This window comes from Leuciscus leuciscus, assembly GCF_965113295.1.
Source record: "Leuciscus leuciscus genome assembly, contig: SUPER_11_unloc_14, whole genome shotgun sequence".
In the NCBI taxonomy this organism is placed as follows: Eukaryota; Metazoa; Chordata; class Actinopteri; order Cypriniformes; family Leuciscidae; genus Leuciscus; species Leuciscus leuciscus.
Genome location: NW_028118533.1, coordinates 65,173 through 82,591, shown reverse-complemented (window position 1 = coordinate 82,591; position 17,419 = coordinate 65,173). Strand labels below are relative to the sequence as shown.

The following is a 17,419-nucleotide window of genomic DNA, read 5'->3' as shown; positions in this document are numbered from 1 at the left end:
CTCATTCTGCCATCTGGACATTAGAATCCTCCTCATTGAGCATGAAGGTGTTGTGCTCTCGTCTTCTCTCCGTCTCAATCAAGCGTCATTGAACATCATCATTGAGGAAGAAGTTATGATGGACAACATTGAAACTGTGCTAAAAGCTATGTGCATTCTGATTGGACTTGCAAGCAGTTTCAATGCTTATTTTTACTTATCTTTTGGTTGACAAGTTTATTACATTGAAGTGTTTCCTGTTTTTTGTTTTGTTTTTGTCGTCAACAATTAATAAAAAAAACATTGGAACATTGAAATTAATGGTTTAATTTTCTTCCCCTCCAATTTATGTGACAGAATGTATTTATTACAATAAATCTCAAAATAGTATAAGACATTACATAAATATAACATTTGTGTAACATAAAATAGTTATTTTATACAACGTACACTCCAAATAAAAATAAATATGTGAACTAATGATTTTAAGTAAAGACTACTAATGTAAACTTGATTTGTCTACTGCATCCACTTAATGTGTTATGCTTGATCTCTAGTTTCACCTTGTGTAAAAACTTAAATGGTTTAAGACAACAGGTTTCCGTGCAATTTTCTAGTAAAGTCAAGTAATTCGGGTTAAGAGTGGGATATAGATGCATGCATCTGACTTGACTTTGTCCATTGTAGTGATCAGAAATAGGAAGAAACCAAACACGGCACACAATGCTTTTTTAAACAAACAAACAAAAAAATATTTTTGGCTAAAGACAGTTTCAAAAGAAAGTATGTAATAAAGCATCAGTTGTACATAAAAAAAAAAAGTATAATGATTAAATTACACTTAATTTTACACTATTGGTTCTTTTCGGTCTCTATCCTCTGTGAGTTCATGGAGTTATGGAGTGTTTGAGAATAGATTTGTTAAATACATGGACAGACGATAGGTTTAGAATACTTAGAGATAATGAATTATGTTTTCCTTCGAGAAACCTATAGAAATAGAAAACAGAGTATTGATAACAGAGTTTGGGGTAAACATGTAGGTCCTATTTGAAACTATACACACACAAAAAAAAATTGTGTATAGAAGAAGACTGGAGCTAAACAAGAAGGATCCTTCCTCATGGTCAATGTTGTGAGGTCTATATAGTCAAGTCAAGTATATTTGTATAGCGCTTTTCACAATACAGATTGTATCAAAGCAGCTTCACAGTATTAAATTAAAATAATACAACAAAGTTTGTTTCAAGAGGAATTTATTGATTGATAAAATTAAATTAAATATCCCCAAAATATCCCCAAATGAGCAAGCCAAAGGCAACGTTATATAGTTAAGTTTATTTAGTGAATGTGAAGAAGAGGATGAGTGTAGAAGTGGTTTAGAGTTGCCTATTAAATAAGAAGAAAGTAGTGCCAGATAGATTCTATTTAAGTGAGATGTGGAATAATAGGCTAATGAACGCTTAAATGTTTTATTACTGACTGATATAGACAGGTGACCTGATCTGCACGCCTGTCTCGCACACCCGCTTTCACTACACAGCGCACACCGCCCTCTACTGGCGAACACAGGTATGAATAATCTGCTGTGGCTCCTACAAATGCATTAATAATCCTCCGTGTAATAAATATGTTTGTTTTGAGTTTGTCAGCACACAAAACTGACTGGAGTTATTAACTGTAAACCTTACTGGTGATTAAACTCAAGTCATTTGCCAATAAGGGCAACCATTAAAACACTAACTTACTAACCAACATTATAGTGACATCAGCAGTTTAATCACGTGTGCCTTTCGTCACAGATAATAGCGAAAGTAAAAGAAAGCTGATGTTTCGCCATTTTAATAAAATAGTCGATTCCTTTCTTATGTGTAGCTAGCCTACTCGATGGAACAGATGGAGGAGTTTGTGAATCGGTTGGCTATGTAGATACATTTTGATAAAGGTTAGTCGCGCACTCGAGGTGACTTCCACATTAATATTTTCTCTGAAAGGAAATGAACGAGGTTTATTTTGTGTATCGTGTATATGATGATTTATCAAAATATCTCTATCTATTTCTCCAACTCTCGCGATCTAGTCAGATCAATTATAAAGATGTTTAACAATGTTTAATTACATTAGTTTTGTGTTTGTTTGTCATTTCCACCCAGAGTCAGTGGAGATCAGACTGTTACTGTTCAGCTTCATCATGGATGACAGACAAACATCCAGAGATGAAGATTTTTCTAAAGGATGCAGGTACTAATAAATAAACACATTAATTAACCTTTTATATAATAAAAAAGATGTCTCCTGAAGAAAATAATGTGACATTCATTTTTTTTAATATACATTATTTTAAAGGACATTTCTTGAAAACAATGTCTAAACCCTCCTCAAGTGCTTTCCATTAAAACGTTTTGTTTTTACGTTTCGTTGTTCTGTTATAGTTCAGTTCAGCAGGAGAGATCAGAACCAGCGCCCAGCTGTGTGTCTTTGAGGAGTGACTGGTCTATGGGTCAGCCAGTAAATTTTAAGAATGACAATACACAGGCTGATCTCAGGTAGGCTATAACATTTTTATTAATACATGATTGGCATTTTTATATTATGGTGTTTTTGTATTTTGCGTTTATGATATTCATACTAGACATTGTTGTCTTCAACTGATGCGAGACAGACATATATTCAGAGCTCAAATAATGCCCTATATATTCTGACCTCAAACCCATCATAACCTCCTCCAAAATGAGTCCTCCAAAAATTACCAACAAATGGTATCAATGTAATACAATTAAACTTAATGAAATGAATCATGTTGTTGGTAGAAAACATTGTTTCTACTCAGATAATCACTGGGACCAAATCATCTGCACATATTGCCAAATAGGCACAAGGTTTTGTTATCAGTTGAAGATCCTCCTTTATGCCTCTTATGACAGAGTCCACGATCTTTAAAGCATATTTTAAGGAAATGCGATGGTTTTAACTATTTTAGGACTCTGTTGATTCTTATGAAAAGAATAGTGAGGCCGATTTAGTTAAAAAACTTTTGTAATTGTAGTTTTTTGTTTATTTCTCTTTTTATATTTTGCTACCGGTACTTTTATTCTCACCATTAAAATATCTCTGACAACTGGCATGAAGTTAAATTATAAGCAATCAATAAACAATGTATTATTTTAATTTAATATGTACAATATTTAATACAACATATTGTCAAACTTACAGTTTTTGTTTTTAGTATTATTACAGTTGTGCCCTTTAGGAGTTGATTTATTAATGTGCATTTACTTATTAACTGTTAGAATTATTCAGGTGATGTAAAATAAATCCACCAATATCACAGTGTCTGATTCTTGATTCTCTTCATGATGTTTCAGTTCAATCCCACCACAAAGATCAGCAGTAACAAAACCCGCCTGTAAGAAGAATGACCAATCTATGAATCAACTACAGGACTTTAATGAAAGCAGGGATGCTGGTGTCAGGTAAAGTGTGGAATTTTAGATTGAGATCAAAATTAATACACATTAATAATTAACACATTTCCTAAATATTATGATATGTTCTTGGTCATGATACAGAGAATAAATAAGACATTTTACTCTATATATTTATCTCTATATTTAACTTATGTAATACATGTAACATGGAATTTGAATTTTGCAGCCATGAAGTCCTCAACACATTTAGATCAAATCTGATGAAGAAGTTTAAGCGTCTGAATGAGGGAACAGCAAAGCAGGGAAACCCAACACTCCTGAATGAGATCTACACAGAGCTCTACATCACAGAGGGTGACAGTGGAGAGATCTGTAATGAACATGAGGTGAGACAGATTGAGACACAATCCAGGAGAGCAGCAACAGAGGACAAACCCATCAAATGCAATGACATCTTTAAACCTTTACCTGGACAAAACAAACCCATCACAACTGTGCTGACAAAGGGAGTCGCTGGCATTGGAAAAACAGTCTCTGTGCAGAAGTTCATCCTAGACTGGGCTGAAGGCAAAGTGAATCAGGACGTCCAGCTCATATTTCCACTACCTTTCAGAGAGATCAATTTGATGAAGGGTGAAACATTCAGCCTTTCAGATCTTCTTCATGTGTTTTTTCCTGAAACAAAAGAAATGGAAATATCCAGTGACAAATATAAAGTGTTGTTCATCTTTGATGGTCTGGATGAGTGTCGTCTTCCCTTACATTTTCAAAGGAATGAGACTCTACGAGATGTAAACAAAAAGAAATCAGTGGACGTACTGCTGACGAACCTCATTGCGGGGAATCTGCTTCCCTCTGCTCTGATCTGGATCACCTCTAGACCAGCAGCAGCCGATCTCGTCCCCTCTGAGTGTGTCCATCGAGTGACAGAGGTACGAGGCTTCAATGAGCCACAGAAGGAGGAATACTTCAGGAAGAGAATCAGTGATCAGAATCTGGCCAATACAATCATCTCACACCTGAAGTCATCAAGGAGCCTCTACATCATGTGCCACATCCCAGTGTTCTGCTGGATCTCAGCCACTGTTCTAGAGAAGATGTTGAGTGAAGCAGAGAGTGGAGAGATTCCCAAGACTCTCACTCAAATGTACACACACTTCCTGATCCTTCAGTCCAACATAAAACATGAGAAGAACTATAAGAAGAACCTGACAGATGAAGACATGATCCTCAAACTGGGGAAAGTGGCTTTTCAGCAGCTTGTGAAAGGCAATGTGATCTTCTATGAGAAAGACCTGAGAGAGTGTGACATTGATGTGACAGAAGCATCAGTGTACTCAGGATTGTGCACTCAGATCTTCAGAGAGGAGTCAGGCCTGTATCAGGCGAAAGTCTTCTGCTTTGTTCACCTGAGTGTTCAGGAACATCTAGCAGCTTTATATGTGCATCTCTGCTTCACAAACAACAACAGAAATGTATTTGACCCAGTCTCTGAACCAGGTGTGTTGTCTATGTTTAAGAACTGGTTTAAACTTGATTTACCAGAACATGTTTCATTTTCTGAGCTCCATGAGAGAGCCGTGAATGAGGCTCTACAGAGTAAAAATGGACATCTGGACCTTTTCCTGCGCTTCCTTCTGGGTTTGTCAGTGGAGTCTCATCAGATTCTCCTTCAGGGACTAATGACACTGAGAAGAAGAAGGTCTGACAGCAATGAGAAAACAGTTGAGTACATCAAGGAGAAGATCAGGACCATTGACTCTCCAGAGAAATCCATCAATCTGTTCCACTGTCTGAATGAACTGGGTGACCAGTCACTAGTGGAGGAAATACAACAGTATCTGAAATCTGGAACAATAAGTGAAGCCAGACTCTCTTCATCTCAGTGGTCAGCTGTAGTTTTTGTGTTGTTGACATCAGAGAAGAGTCTGGAGAAGTTTGATATTAATACATTTGTTGGAGAAAACAATAAAGCTGAAAAACTGAAGGTTCTTCAGAAGCTGCTGCCCGTGATTCAAGTTCAGTAAGTATCAGTGAAAACTATCACTTTACTGTTAAAACAAAAGAAAATCAAAAGATCATAAATCTAAGAAACATACGAACATTTATTGTATCAGTAATAGGAGCAATATGGCAGCATACTTGTTTTTATTTCTGATTTTTTAAAATTTGAATTTATCTATTTTATTGACGGGAATAATGACGGGGAGATGTGATTGGGAAACAATACAAGCTGACTCAAACTTGTGTTAAAGCACCTGACAGCCAATGTCTTCAACATGAGGATTCATTTAAAATAAACAAGTTTAATGTTACAAATGAATTAGTACTTAAACCATTTATATGGATTTGATCCACGTTAAAAGTTAATTCTTTATTGTTGCAAATTTGACAATGAAACTTGACTACTTAGTTGAGGTTTTCATTAAAGGGTTAGTTCATCCAAAAATTAAAATTATGTAATTAATGACTCACCCGCATGTCATTCCAAGCCCGTAAGACCTCCGTTCATCTTCGGAACAGTTTAAGATATTTTAGATTTAGTCCGAGAGCTTTCTGTCCCTCCATTGAAAATGTATGTACGGTATACTGTCCATGTCCAGAAAGGTAATAAAAACATCATCAAAGTAGTCCATGTGACATCAGTGGGTTAGTTAGAAGTTTGACCACACACATGACCAGCGTCGGCCAATAGTGAGCTTACGTGTGACGTATAACACAGAAGCGCTACGCTGTTACACTACGTGAACTAACTCGAGGCCCAGAGAGAAGGAAATTAATAGTGGAATAAAGTCGTTTTTTGGGGGGTTTTTTTTCACAAAAAGTGTTTTCGATGCTTCAAAAACTTATAACTAACCCACTGATGCCCCATGGACTACTTTGATGATGTTTTTATTACCTTTCTGGACATGGACAGTATACCGTACATACATTTTCAATGGAGGGACAGAAAGCTCTCGGACTAAATCTAAAATATCTTAAACTGTGTTCCGAAGATGAACGGAGGTCTTACGGGCTTGGAACGACATGAGGGTGAGTCATTAATGACATCATTTTCCTTTTTGGGTGAACTAATCCTTTAACATTTTAAGTATTACATTTTAAACAGACAAACAAAGCCCAACTCTTATAATAGAGGTAAACAACATCAACTGGATAGAGCCAAAGACTGGACTAAAAAGGCAAAGGTCAAAATCTATAAATATGACATCATAATATATATAATAAAGCATGTATAATATGACATAATAAAGCACAAATGTTATTTAAAAAAAAAGGCTATCATGGTTGAGATATCAGTTGATGGTTGTAAAATTCTTGTCATGGGAATAATTTTTCTTAATTATATGCTAGACAAAGAGAGTGATTTATCACTGATCCAGTTTTATAAAGTAGTTTTCCTGGCAACAACGGACAAAAAATAAAATATTCATATAGCATGTTTATTGGTTATTCACCTGCAAGGGAGGCCAAGAATTCTAGCCCAAGAATGCGGTCTTACATTTAGAGCAAAGCGTGGAGTTAGTTGGTTTAATTTTATGTTGTATATGTCGTGTCTGTTCAGAATCTTGTTCTTTTGCACACTGAGAGTTTGTTATCCTGAGTCCACACCATGTCCCATTTGTCTTTTATTCACACTTAACTCTCTCCAATTGTAATCTGTGACACCATTACCTCAAGGTTCCTGAGTAATTTTGAGACAATGCCATCCATTGGTGACCAAGTGCAGTGTTTTCTTTACTCAATCTACAAATTGTCTATTTTTTCTCAATTTTCTATTGCTTTTTGTTTTCAGTTCATAGTGTTTACCAAGTATGATTTTCATCTCTCTACAGTTTGAGTGATTGTGGAGTCACAGAGAAAGATTCTGCTGCTCTGACTTCAGTTCTGATATCAAACCCCTCACAACTGAGAGAACTGGATCTGGATAATAGAAACCTACGAGATCCGGGTGTGAAGCTTCTCTCTGTTGTACTGGAGGATCCTGACTGTAAACTGGAGAAACTCTGGTAAGATCATCTACGGTATATCATAGTCAGACATGTTAATGTCTTCTGTAAGACTAAATCAGGGTTCCACAAATCTGGCACTGGAGGGCCACTGCCTTACTGAGTTACTTACCTTACTAAACTCTGCAGGACAGCGGCACTTCAAAACCGGATTTGAGGAACCCTGGACTAAATTCTTTGATGTCAATTTTAGGACTACCCCGCAGAAAATAAATTTCTTTCTCCGTATTTTTGTCTTCTTTTCTTTTTTGTATTCTTAATTTAAGATAAATTTAGCACAATAACTTAAAATGTTAAGTCTTGTATACTGAAAAATTGCTTATGTATCTTGATTTAAGAATTTTTAGATATTAGATATTCAGACTACGTCTGGATCGGATTCAGAAGTTCAAGTCCAACAACACCCCCAAAGCTTCACAGTCCTATACCTCGTCCTGCGTCGACATTTCATCAAGTAACATTAGGCAGTTTTGATTTTACATATGCGTCTGCTGACATACGTGACCCGTTCTGGCAAAATGAGTCGCAATGAGCAAATGTTCATGACTGAGCTACACCTGTTTGACTTTAATTGTCAAAGTCAATTTTGAGAAAAATCGAGTTAAACGTTTTCTGAAGGTTCCAAAACAAAATCATCTACCAACCATACCTTAAAATCTCTGGTAATAACACCAAATTTTTAATTTTTCCCCCATGGTGCCACAATTGTTTGATTAACATTAATGAAAAAGACTATATATTCAGACCTACTGTACTGCATGGGTCTAATATAATGTTACACATCAGATGTTTTTCCCCAACAGTTAAAAAACGTTCACTTAAGACATAGCAGATTATGTTTGCTTGAATACTCGCCAAGACAGATATTTTGAAATGCTGTAATTCTGTGTAGGTATAAGAGTATATCGGGATCACGCGCTGTCTGAGGCGTCTTTGAGGCACACTTCGGATGTGTCAGTCAGTGTGGGTAAAATCATTTTGTTTAAATCAGTATGAGTTTGAAAATCACATTTCATTGGTTCTAGAGGTGGGAATTGGCAAAAATTTGACAATCCGATAGTATTGTGATATTTGGGCCATGATTCAATATTATTGCGATTCTTAACATATTGCGATACAGCAAGTATTGCGTTTCGATTCTGCGATATATTGCGATTCATGTCCCCCATATTATTCAAAGGCATTACAAAAAATGTGGATAATAAGACTGCTCAACTCACTTCAAATGTCACATTAAATCTGTGAACATCTTCTACACATTTACTGAAGTGCAACTTAGGAGGGAAGTGCAAAAACTTTGTCCTTGAACATTCAGGACACAGGACCTTATTACAGAACGTAATTATATGAACGCGTCACCACCGCATTAGCACCAAAAACATGGATATTTTATTTTAGAGAATAATTACACAACCTATTCGATATTCTATAATTCATTAATTAAATAAACTAATCGAATATTCCAAAATCGTGACTCATCCCTGCATGTAATCTCTTGTTTTTTCCCCTCAAATCTTCAGTCACGTCTCGATTTTCTAAGGGGATTATAAACGTTTCTTCCTTGGTTCGCTTTTAATTAGGCCTATTATATTCAGATTCTTTACTGTGGTAAAGTAGAAAAACGTTGTTGGACAGATAGCCTACATTTTTACTTGCACGTCAGATTCATTTTAACACAGTTTTTGCTTGTTATTAGACATGTAAGGCGCGTCAAGTTTATTTGTAAAGCGCGTTTCACACGCGCGGGTGATTTTTAGTCTCGCTCTCTCTGGCAGCGCAATTTCAAACATAGCTTAAATGTCTTGCCCTTAAGATTAAATTCGCTTTTCATACCTTATACAACAAGTAGCCTAGAAAACATGAAGATATCAGAAAATAGATTGATGGTCTCTGACTCTTTCCTCCTCGTGTCCCACATCCCTCTCAAAGCGCAGAACTGTAGGCTTCATGTGGAATCACGCGTCTTTGTGTGGAAGTAGGCTATTAAACGAAAGTTTTTTGTTGTTTTTTTAATAGATTTAACTTTATATTATTTAAGTTTCCAATATTTACTGATATTTATTTCAATGCTTTACAGGCTTTGTGTTGCTTCTTTGACGGAATTGCTCAAATTAACACTTTTTTGCTCGAATAAACCATAGACTGTAAAAAATATGGACAAAGCGTCTGTGACGTCACCCATAGACTTTCTGAAGAACGGGTTTGGAGCCGTTTATGGGGGGTATGGGCGGCGCCATCTTGGAAAATCTCGGGAAATCCTAACCCCGCCCACCTTCTGGCCAATCCATATATGGGTAAAAGGGCGGGCTTTGTGTGAGACTGGAACGATGTCATTTTCGCGTGAAGAAAGCAAAATAAACAACAATGGATGACATACAGCAGATCTTGTTCTTGCTTCCCGGCGTGTTTGTCACAAGAAGCCAAGCGCCGACATTAGGCGTTTCTCGATAGCAAGTACACAAAGTTCGGATTGCCAAGTTAATTGCCAAGTCCGACTCAGGAGAATGACTCCCGAGGACGCGAGTCCGGTTTATGGGATCAAATTCCCGCCAAATATATAGCGGTCACGTATAAAAAAATAATAAGCGTGAATCAAAATTTTTAAAACACATGTAAAAATATATTGCACAAACTGAAAAAAAAGAATGCAAAATGATCAGAATAGCAAACAACGTGGTCATGGATCAAAATATAATAAGCGTGAATCAAGAAATAACAAGCATGAATAAAAACTTTAAACACATTAAAAGTTATTTTGCAGAAAACTTAAACTTATGGTCATGCTTTCTTAAAAAGTATGTTTTCCTTGGTTTTATTACTGTGTACTTTGTGCTTTCTTGCATTTTCTGCTCATATTTTACTCTTTTGTACGCTTGTGCTGTTTTTCTCTTCGCTCTTCTTTCTATGTTCTGCGCTTGCTTTCCCAAATGTTGCAGTTCTAGTTTCATGTAAATTAGGGCAGGCTTAAGTGTCACCATTGGTCCACTAGTTCTAGATTGACAGCTACTCCTCTAGCCAATCAATCGAAGAGGGGAGTTGACGTCACACCAATGCGACTCGTGGCTACTGATGCTTATGTAGGAGTACAAGTTGTTTTTGTTTGTACAATTTCTTCAATGCCATTATAATATACTAAAATGTTATTTTTCTAATACTTTTATATACTGTTCAATTTCTTATTTGTGCTTTATGTGCATTTATTAAATTAATTATTTTCGCTTGGCATACCAGCGTGATTACGTCACCGCACACTTCAGTGGGTGGTGCGCGCCCGTGATGCACTTCATTCTGAGTAAATATAACAACAAAGAAGCACTGCTGCGCTCTCTTTTATTTCATTTTTCTTTAATCCTTACTCTTTTTCAGGAGTGCTGCACTTACTTATACAGGGGAAGACGGCAGTTCAATTTAACTTTACAAAGACTTTCAAGCAGTAAAGCTATCTGAACTCTGGACAAAAATAATTAAATTCATATTTTTTGAGATACATGAGAATGTTAATGTGCACACTGGTAATTGGTGTTAAACAATATTACTTGGCTCATGATGTCAATATGCTAAGGCTGCTGTAAGTAAAACATCCTGCAGTTATGAAACGCTGATTGTCACACATGTCTTTGTCCTCAGTAAGACGAATCATTTGATGTAAATTTTAGGACTAAAATTAGCTTGTAAAAGTTTCTGTAAACACTGAATCTCAGCACAGAAATCACAGGTGTACACAAATGTCTAATCTCATGATCTGGTACCAGTGTTCATTTAAAAAAAAAATCCTTTAAATTTGATCAATATTTCATTATATTCAATAATTTTAGTCTGTTTCACTCTGACTACAATGACATTCCTGTTCCCCCATGTTATTCAACAGTGTTTTCCCCAATGATGTTCCTGTATAATAATTCAGTGGTTTTCAACCCTGATCCTGGAGTTTCACCAGCACTGCACAGTTTTAGATGTCTCTCTAATCAAACACAGCTGACTCAACTCATCAGCTCGTTAGTAAAGACTCCAAGATCTCAGGTGTGTTTGTCAGAGAAGAGAGACATCCAAAATGTGCAGTGATGGGGTTCTCCTGGGTGGTTTCTCAGATCTAAGAACGGACTTGTGTTCTTGTGGAGAAAGAATGTACGTGCCCGAATGAATAGTTCAGTATTATGTATGATTTTGATGCACAGAATCAGGAAACGTAAATCATGTGTCTATCTCGTTAATCTAAATCTGGAGCGCCCAAAACTGTTCCTGGAGATCTACCTATCAGCAGAGTTCAGATCCAACACACTAAACCAGCTCATTAAGCTCTTCAGGAGCACTTCAGAATGACAGTGAGTGGTGTTTGTTACTGCAGTGTTTCCCACTGTTTCTGTGTCCTGTTGCATGAAGCCAGTTTCAGTTGCTCCCCTTGTAAATTTGAGATTATTTTGAGCAAACTCTATTTTTTCGGGCTCAAGAAGGTGGATTGGTTTTGAACGGGTTCGATCACCATGGTAACTTGTGCTGCAGGATGACCTTGAATAAAATTAATGTATTCTGTGTTAGAGATCACAAACCAAAACTGGACCAATCAGCTGTGAGTAAAGTGACATGTATCTGATGCAATAAAGCCACTCCCCCTGTATCTCTCACTCCAAATTAAAGCAGTTTAGAGTGAAATAATTTTATATTTATATTAAATGAATTGTAATTATTTATAATTAATATAGTATATTCATATAATTATTCTCTTAATTTAAAATTAACCCTAAAAGGGGCGATGTATCCTGAGATAAGCAGGGAAAGTGTTGGTTTAATTTCTCAGTTTTCATGTTGAAAGGGTGTTTGTTGTGAATATTTAGATCTGGGGCCTGTTTCAATAAAGAGGTTCAACCAACTCTGAGTTAAAACTTGAACTCTGAGTTGACTTACCCTGAGATGGGAAACTCTGAGTTTTTGGTTTCAGAACAGCTGAAATGAGTTAGTTCAATCAACTCTGAGTTGACTGACTCTGAGTTAAGCGCGTGCGCCACAACTATAAAAAGCCATTATCAATGGAGCACAGATATTATGAGTCACCATGGCAACAGCGCCAGACAAAAAGAGGTCTGCATATTTCTTCACATTTTAATTACTGTTATACAGTGTTGGGTGTAATTAATTACCAAGTAATCTAAATACTGTAATTTAATTAAAGGGATTACTCTTAATTCTTCTGTAATTTAAAGTTAAATCTGATGTAATTGTATTAGACTATAGAGCAATTCTGTATAGGCTATTTAACATACATTTTTAAAAGTTATATTTTTAATGTAACCTTCTCCCTCTACACACTTTGGTCAATTCAAGAATAATTCATGCAATTGTATATTGTTTATTTGAAAGCATTAAAAGTGCTGTTTCTTGTCTCTCCTTGTATTGTTCAAGTGTTTAAGGTTGACATGGGATTTAGTAATTAGTAATAAGTAGACCAATAATTTCTAAAGATAGTCATTATTACATTAATCTAATTACAATGTTGAAGATGTCATTTGTAGTTAGTAATACAAGTAACTTGCCCAACTGTTATAATATCAGAGGTGAAACTGGAAGAACAGTATGTTATTCAACCTAATTTTAATTTTCATGTAGGGGCAATCCTGCAGGTATTAAAAGAACATGGCAGCAGCTGAAATTTAAATATAAAAACATAATTCAGTCAAGTAAGGCCTACTGCAGTGTAGGCTACCTGGCTTTACAAACATGTGACATATTAAATAACTAAAGCATCCAGTGTCTAGCAGTGCAGCAGCATTTTTGGCTGAGGGAATTCCTGGACGGACTTCAGAGCCAGTCACTCCCAAAGATCCAAGGGCCTTCATAAAATGTAAGAGGTTTACATATGTGTTATTTTTGATATAGGCTATTTTTGATATTTCCATTTATTTTACTTTGGGTTAGGATTTTTGTTGGTCCCAATAGATTCTGATGGTAATATCTGTCTTTTGGAGCCTCCTGTCCCAACAGAAACCCAGGTAGTTGTAAGTTGCCTACTCAATACACCAGAAATTATGACAAATAGTGTTATAAAGTGTACTCAACCAAATGCTCATCACATGGGGATAAAGAGTTTCTGCTGCTACAGAGATTAACATTATGTGTCTACACATTCTTTCACATTTTTATGTGGAGTAGCCTATAGAATCTACATTTACGCATTTGGCAGATGCTTTTATCCAAAGCGACTTACATTGCATTATCCTATACATTTATACATAGGTATGTGCAATCCCCTGGGATCAAACCCACAACCTTGCATTGTTAACGCAGTGCTCTTACCACTGAGCTACAGGAAAGCTACTTTTCAATCTAAGTCTAAATCTAAGTTTAAATCTAAGTATAAACGGGTATTCTTATCTCTCCCCGCGCCCCCAGAGTGTGGAAGGTGGAGGACGGTCCATCAACTTCTGTTGCACAGATGAACAGTTCAGTGATTTCCAGTAAATGCCACAGTTTAATTCTGTAGAATTTGTTTAGAACTACATTATGTAACTCTAATATACTACTGTGTTTTCAGTTGCCAGTTAAGGAGTTATATAGACTTTATCTTATAAAAAAATAAAAAAAAGCAATATTTTATTTATTAATAAAAGATTAATTTTATTAATAAAAATGTACTGAAAGAATGAATGAGGTGTTTAAACACCACTTCCTCTTTAAAAAGGGGAGGAGACCGAAAGAAACTCTGGGTTTACTGAAGAAAACCTGCTCCCGACCAGGTTAGGTTCACAGAGTAAGTTACCATGGTAACTGACTCTGAGTATAAGTTACCTCTCTTTCTGAAACAGGCTTGACTTACTCTGCTTTCTCAGGTTTAACATACCTCCCATTCTGAAACAGAAAACTCAGAGTTTCCCTCATTTCAGGGTTAACATACTCAGAGTTTTCACTTAACCTCCTTTCTGAAACAGGCCCCTGGTGACTTCATTCATACATTCTCTGTTTAGCTCATGGGCAGCATTTAAAAACAACATGACCTGTAGTGGGAAATCTACTCGCCTTCAGTGATACATTTCACATATTTACAATATTTGAGGAGACTTGCATGTTTGAAGAGTTGTTGTTAAGTGTTAGCTTATTATGTTTATGTTGAAATTTTATGGATTTAATTTTTCCATTTTCCATAATCTGCCTGTAAATGTTTGTATCTCCCAGGATACGTTTCCCCTTTGGGAGTTTAAATTAATTGGAAAAAAAGAATGCTTGTTTGGCAATGCGTGTTACAACATTTTAATACGAATTTTAAAACATTTATTCTCTCATAACTTTAACTAAACATTCTTTGTAAAATTCGGTTGAACAATAAGTAAATGCCTATTTATGAATATATTAGCCTACTTTATCAAATTTAAAATGCAAATTTCTAGGGCCTATAAATTATCAATATGACCAACACTTTGCTGAGAAACATCGTGTACACAATCTTCTTCATACCTTCTGTCCTCTGATTAATTGTTTATATATATATATATATATATATATATATATAATTTTTTTTTTTTTTTTTTTTTTCAAGTAAGGTCCCTTTGCTCAGAAAATCTTTAATTATTTTTATAAAGTAAATGTAAGAAACATTTACTAGACTGAAGCAACTGGGGTTTGATTATTAATACATTTAATTTATGTTAAAAATTGCATATATGATCCATAAAAGCTGTTTGTGTGTGTGTGTGTGTGTGTGTGTGTGTGTGTGTGTGTGTGTGTAATATGATACTCAACAAAAAACAGATACAAACTTGTATATGCATGTATGTGTGGTTTTTTTGTTGAGTATCATATTTATACATCGCTTTTATGGCTCATATGCAATTCAGTGCAAATCAATGATAATTAAGAGATGGAAAATGTTCCCCAAAAGTCTGTTGCGTCATATTTGACATTTATATTAACATGAAAAAATGTCTGAAGAATTACATTTTTAACATTAACAAATGGTGGATTAATATCAATAAACCCAGTTGCTTCAGTCCAGTAAATGTTTCTTACATTAATTTATAATAATCATGAATCATTAATAAATCATTTCTCAGCAAAAAATACTTTATTTGATTTTTTTTTTTTTTTTTTTTTTGTATAAACTATCAATCAGAGGACAGAAGGCATGAAGTAGATTGTGTGCAAGAGCAAAACAGAGAGGCAGAAGGTAGCATTAGGAAGACAGAAACAATCACTGCATATCCAGTAAAACCTCATGGTATGTTCACTGTCAGCAACAGTGTTGTCATAATTATCAGTTTAGGTTTGACCATATTGGTTTTCACTTTATTTTAATGGTCCCTTGAACACATTCTGTTGACTATAAGTACAGTTGCACATGTCTACTAACTCCCATTGGAGTGTTAATAGATTTATTAGTAGACTGGTAGGGTTAGGGTTAGAATAAGTTGGCATGTAGTTGCAAAGTTACTTATAGTCAGTAGTTAACCTACCATACTCTTGTGTGCTTTCATCTTCACGATGAGTCTGTCACAGAGAAGAGGTGTAGTTGTGTTTGAGCTCATTTAGAACTGTTGGGTTTATGAAGCACATGTGTTGAAAGCTTTTTGAATTTCTTTATTTTTTTTATGACTGATAAATCTCCAATTGAAATTTAGACATATTTAATAGTCTGTGTAGAATTGTGGCTTGTACGTGTTGATCTGAACTGAGAGAGTGAAGAGTGTGTCATTGTTCTCTACAGGTTGAGGGATTGTGGAGTCACAGATGAAGGTTGTTCTGCTCTGGCTTCAGCTCTGAGATCAAACCCCTCACACCTGAGATATCTGGATCTGTCTGTGAATAAACTAGGAGATTCAGTTCATCTGCTCTCTGCTGTACTGGAGGATCCTCACTGTAAACTGAAGACACTGTGGTAAGATTGTCTCTCTGATTGTCACACATGTCTTTGTCCTCAGTAAGACGAATCATTTGATGTACATTTTAGGACTAAAATTAGCTTGTAAAATGTTCTGTAAACACTAAATCTCAGCACAGAAATCACAGGTGTACACAAATGTCTAATCTCATGATCTGGTATTAGTGACTACGTTTACATGCAGCCAATAACCCGTTCAAAACCGGGATATTAGCAATAACCCGGTCGCGCACGGCCATGTAAACACCGGCAAAAACCCGGATATGCTCATATCCCGGTTTTTAAAAACCCGGATATTATCCCTGGGGTACCCCTTTTCTAACCCGAATATTTGGTCATGTAAACGCGTATCGGCATATCCCCATCAAAAGGAACATTGATTTGTGTTCTGCGCATGTTCTATTCGCAAGGAATCTTGGTCTTTTGAGTAGAGACGGCGCATACAAAAACCCGCGTGCAGTATACCGGAAGTAAACAAGAAGTAGAGGTAAACATGGCGAGATGCAGCACAGCACCACACTTTTGGAGCGAGGAGGAAGGCGCAAACAAAGGCGATCGCTATCTGCCCCGAACTATTCATTATCCGCGTGCTGCTGCTGTTGTTGTTGCCTTTGGATACAGGAAGAAGAATCGGAAATGACGCACATTGCGTCTTAACGTTGTCCGTGCGTCCAGACGCTAACCGTGCGTCGCCGTTTACATCGGGATATTGCCAATTGATTACAAATTCCATGTATACAGGAGTAACTCTCTCTACTCACGCATGTAAACGGGTTATTCCGAATGTTTCAGAAACCCAAATAGTGACTCTAACCCGACCATAACCCGAATATTGGCTGCATGTAAACGTAGTCAGTGTTCATTTTTACATTCTTTTTAAAATATATCCTTTAAATGTAGTCAGTATTTCATTATATTCATTATGTTCAATAATTTTAGTCTGTTTCACTCTGACTACAATGACAACTCTTTTCCCCCACGTTTACTCAACAGTGTTTTCCCTAATGATGTTTCTGTGCAATAATAGTGTTTCCCAACCCTGATCCTATAGTTCCCCCGGCACTGCACAGTCCTTAATCGTTGAAGTTTCTGCTTTGAACGGCTCTTTCCATGGCTACAAAAATACAATTCTTCAAAGT

The 17,419-nt window shown here is 36.1% G+C and overlaps 1 protein-coding gene across 1 annotated transcript in view; it reads left to right on the top strand.

The window, feature by feature from the left end:
* The first annotated feature begins 1,627 nt into the window (after positions 1 to 1,627).
* Positions 1,628 to 17,419, top strand: part of LOC309510097 (NLR family CARD domain-containing protein 3-like) — a 44,599-nt gene continuing 28,807 nt past the window's right edge. The window contains exons 1-7 of the mRNA XM_082191184.1: positions 1,628 to 1,924; positions 2,133 to 2,220; positions 2,412 to 2,525; positions 3,345 to 3,452; positions 3,634 to 5,430; positions 7,244 to 7,417; positions 16,107 to 16,277. Coding sequence (XP_082047310.1) covers positions 2,171 to 2,220; positions 2,412 to 2,525; positions 3,345 to 3,452; positions 3,634 to 5,430; positions 7,244 to 7,417; positions 16,107 to 16,277 — 2,414 coding nt within the window. The 5' untranslated portion in view covers positions 1,628 to 1,924; positions 2,133 to 2,170. The remainder of the gene's footprint in view (positions 1,925 to 2,132; positions 2,221 to 2,411; positions 2,526 to 3,344; positions 3,453 to 3,633; positions 5,431 to 7,243; positions 7,418 to 16,106; positions 16,278 to 17,419) is intronic.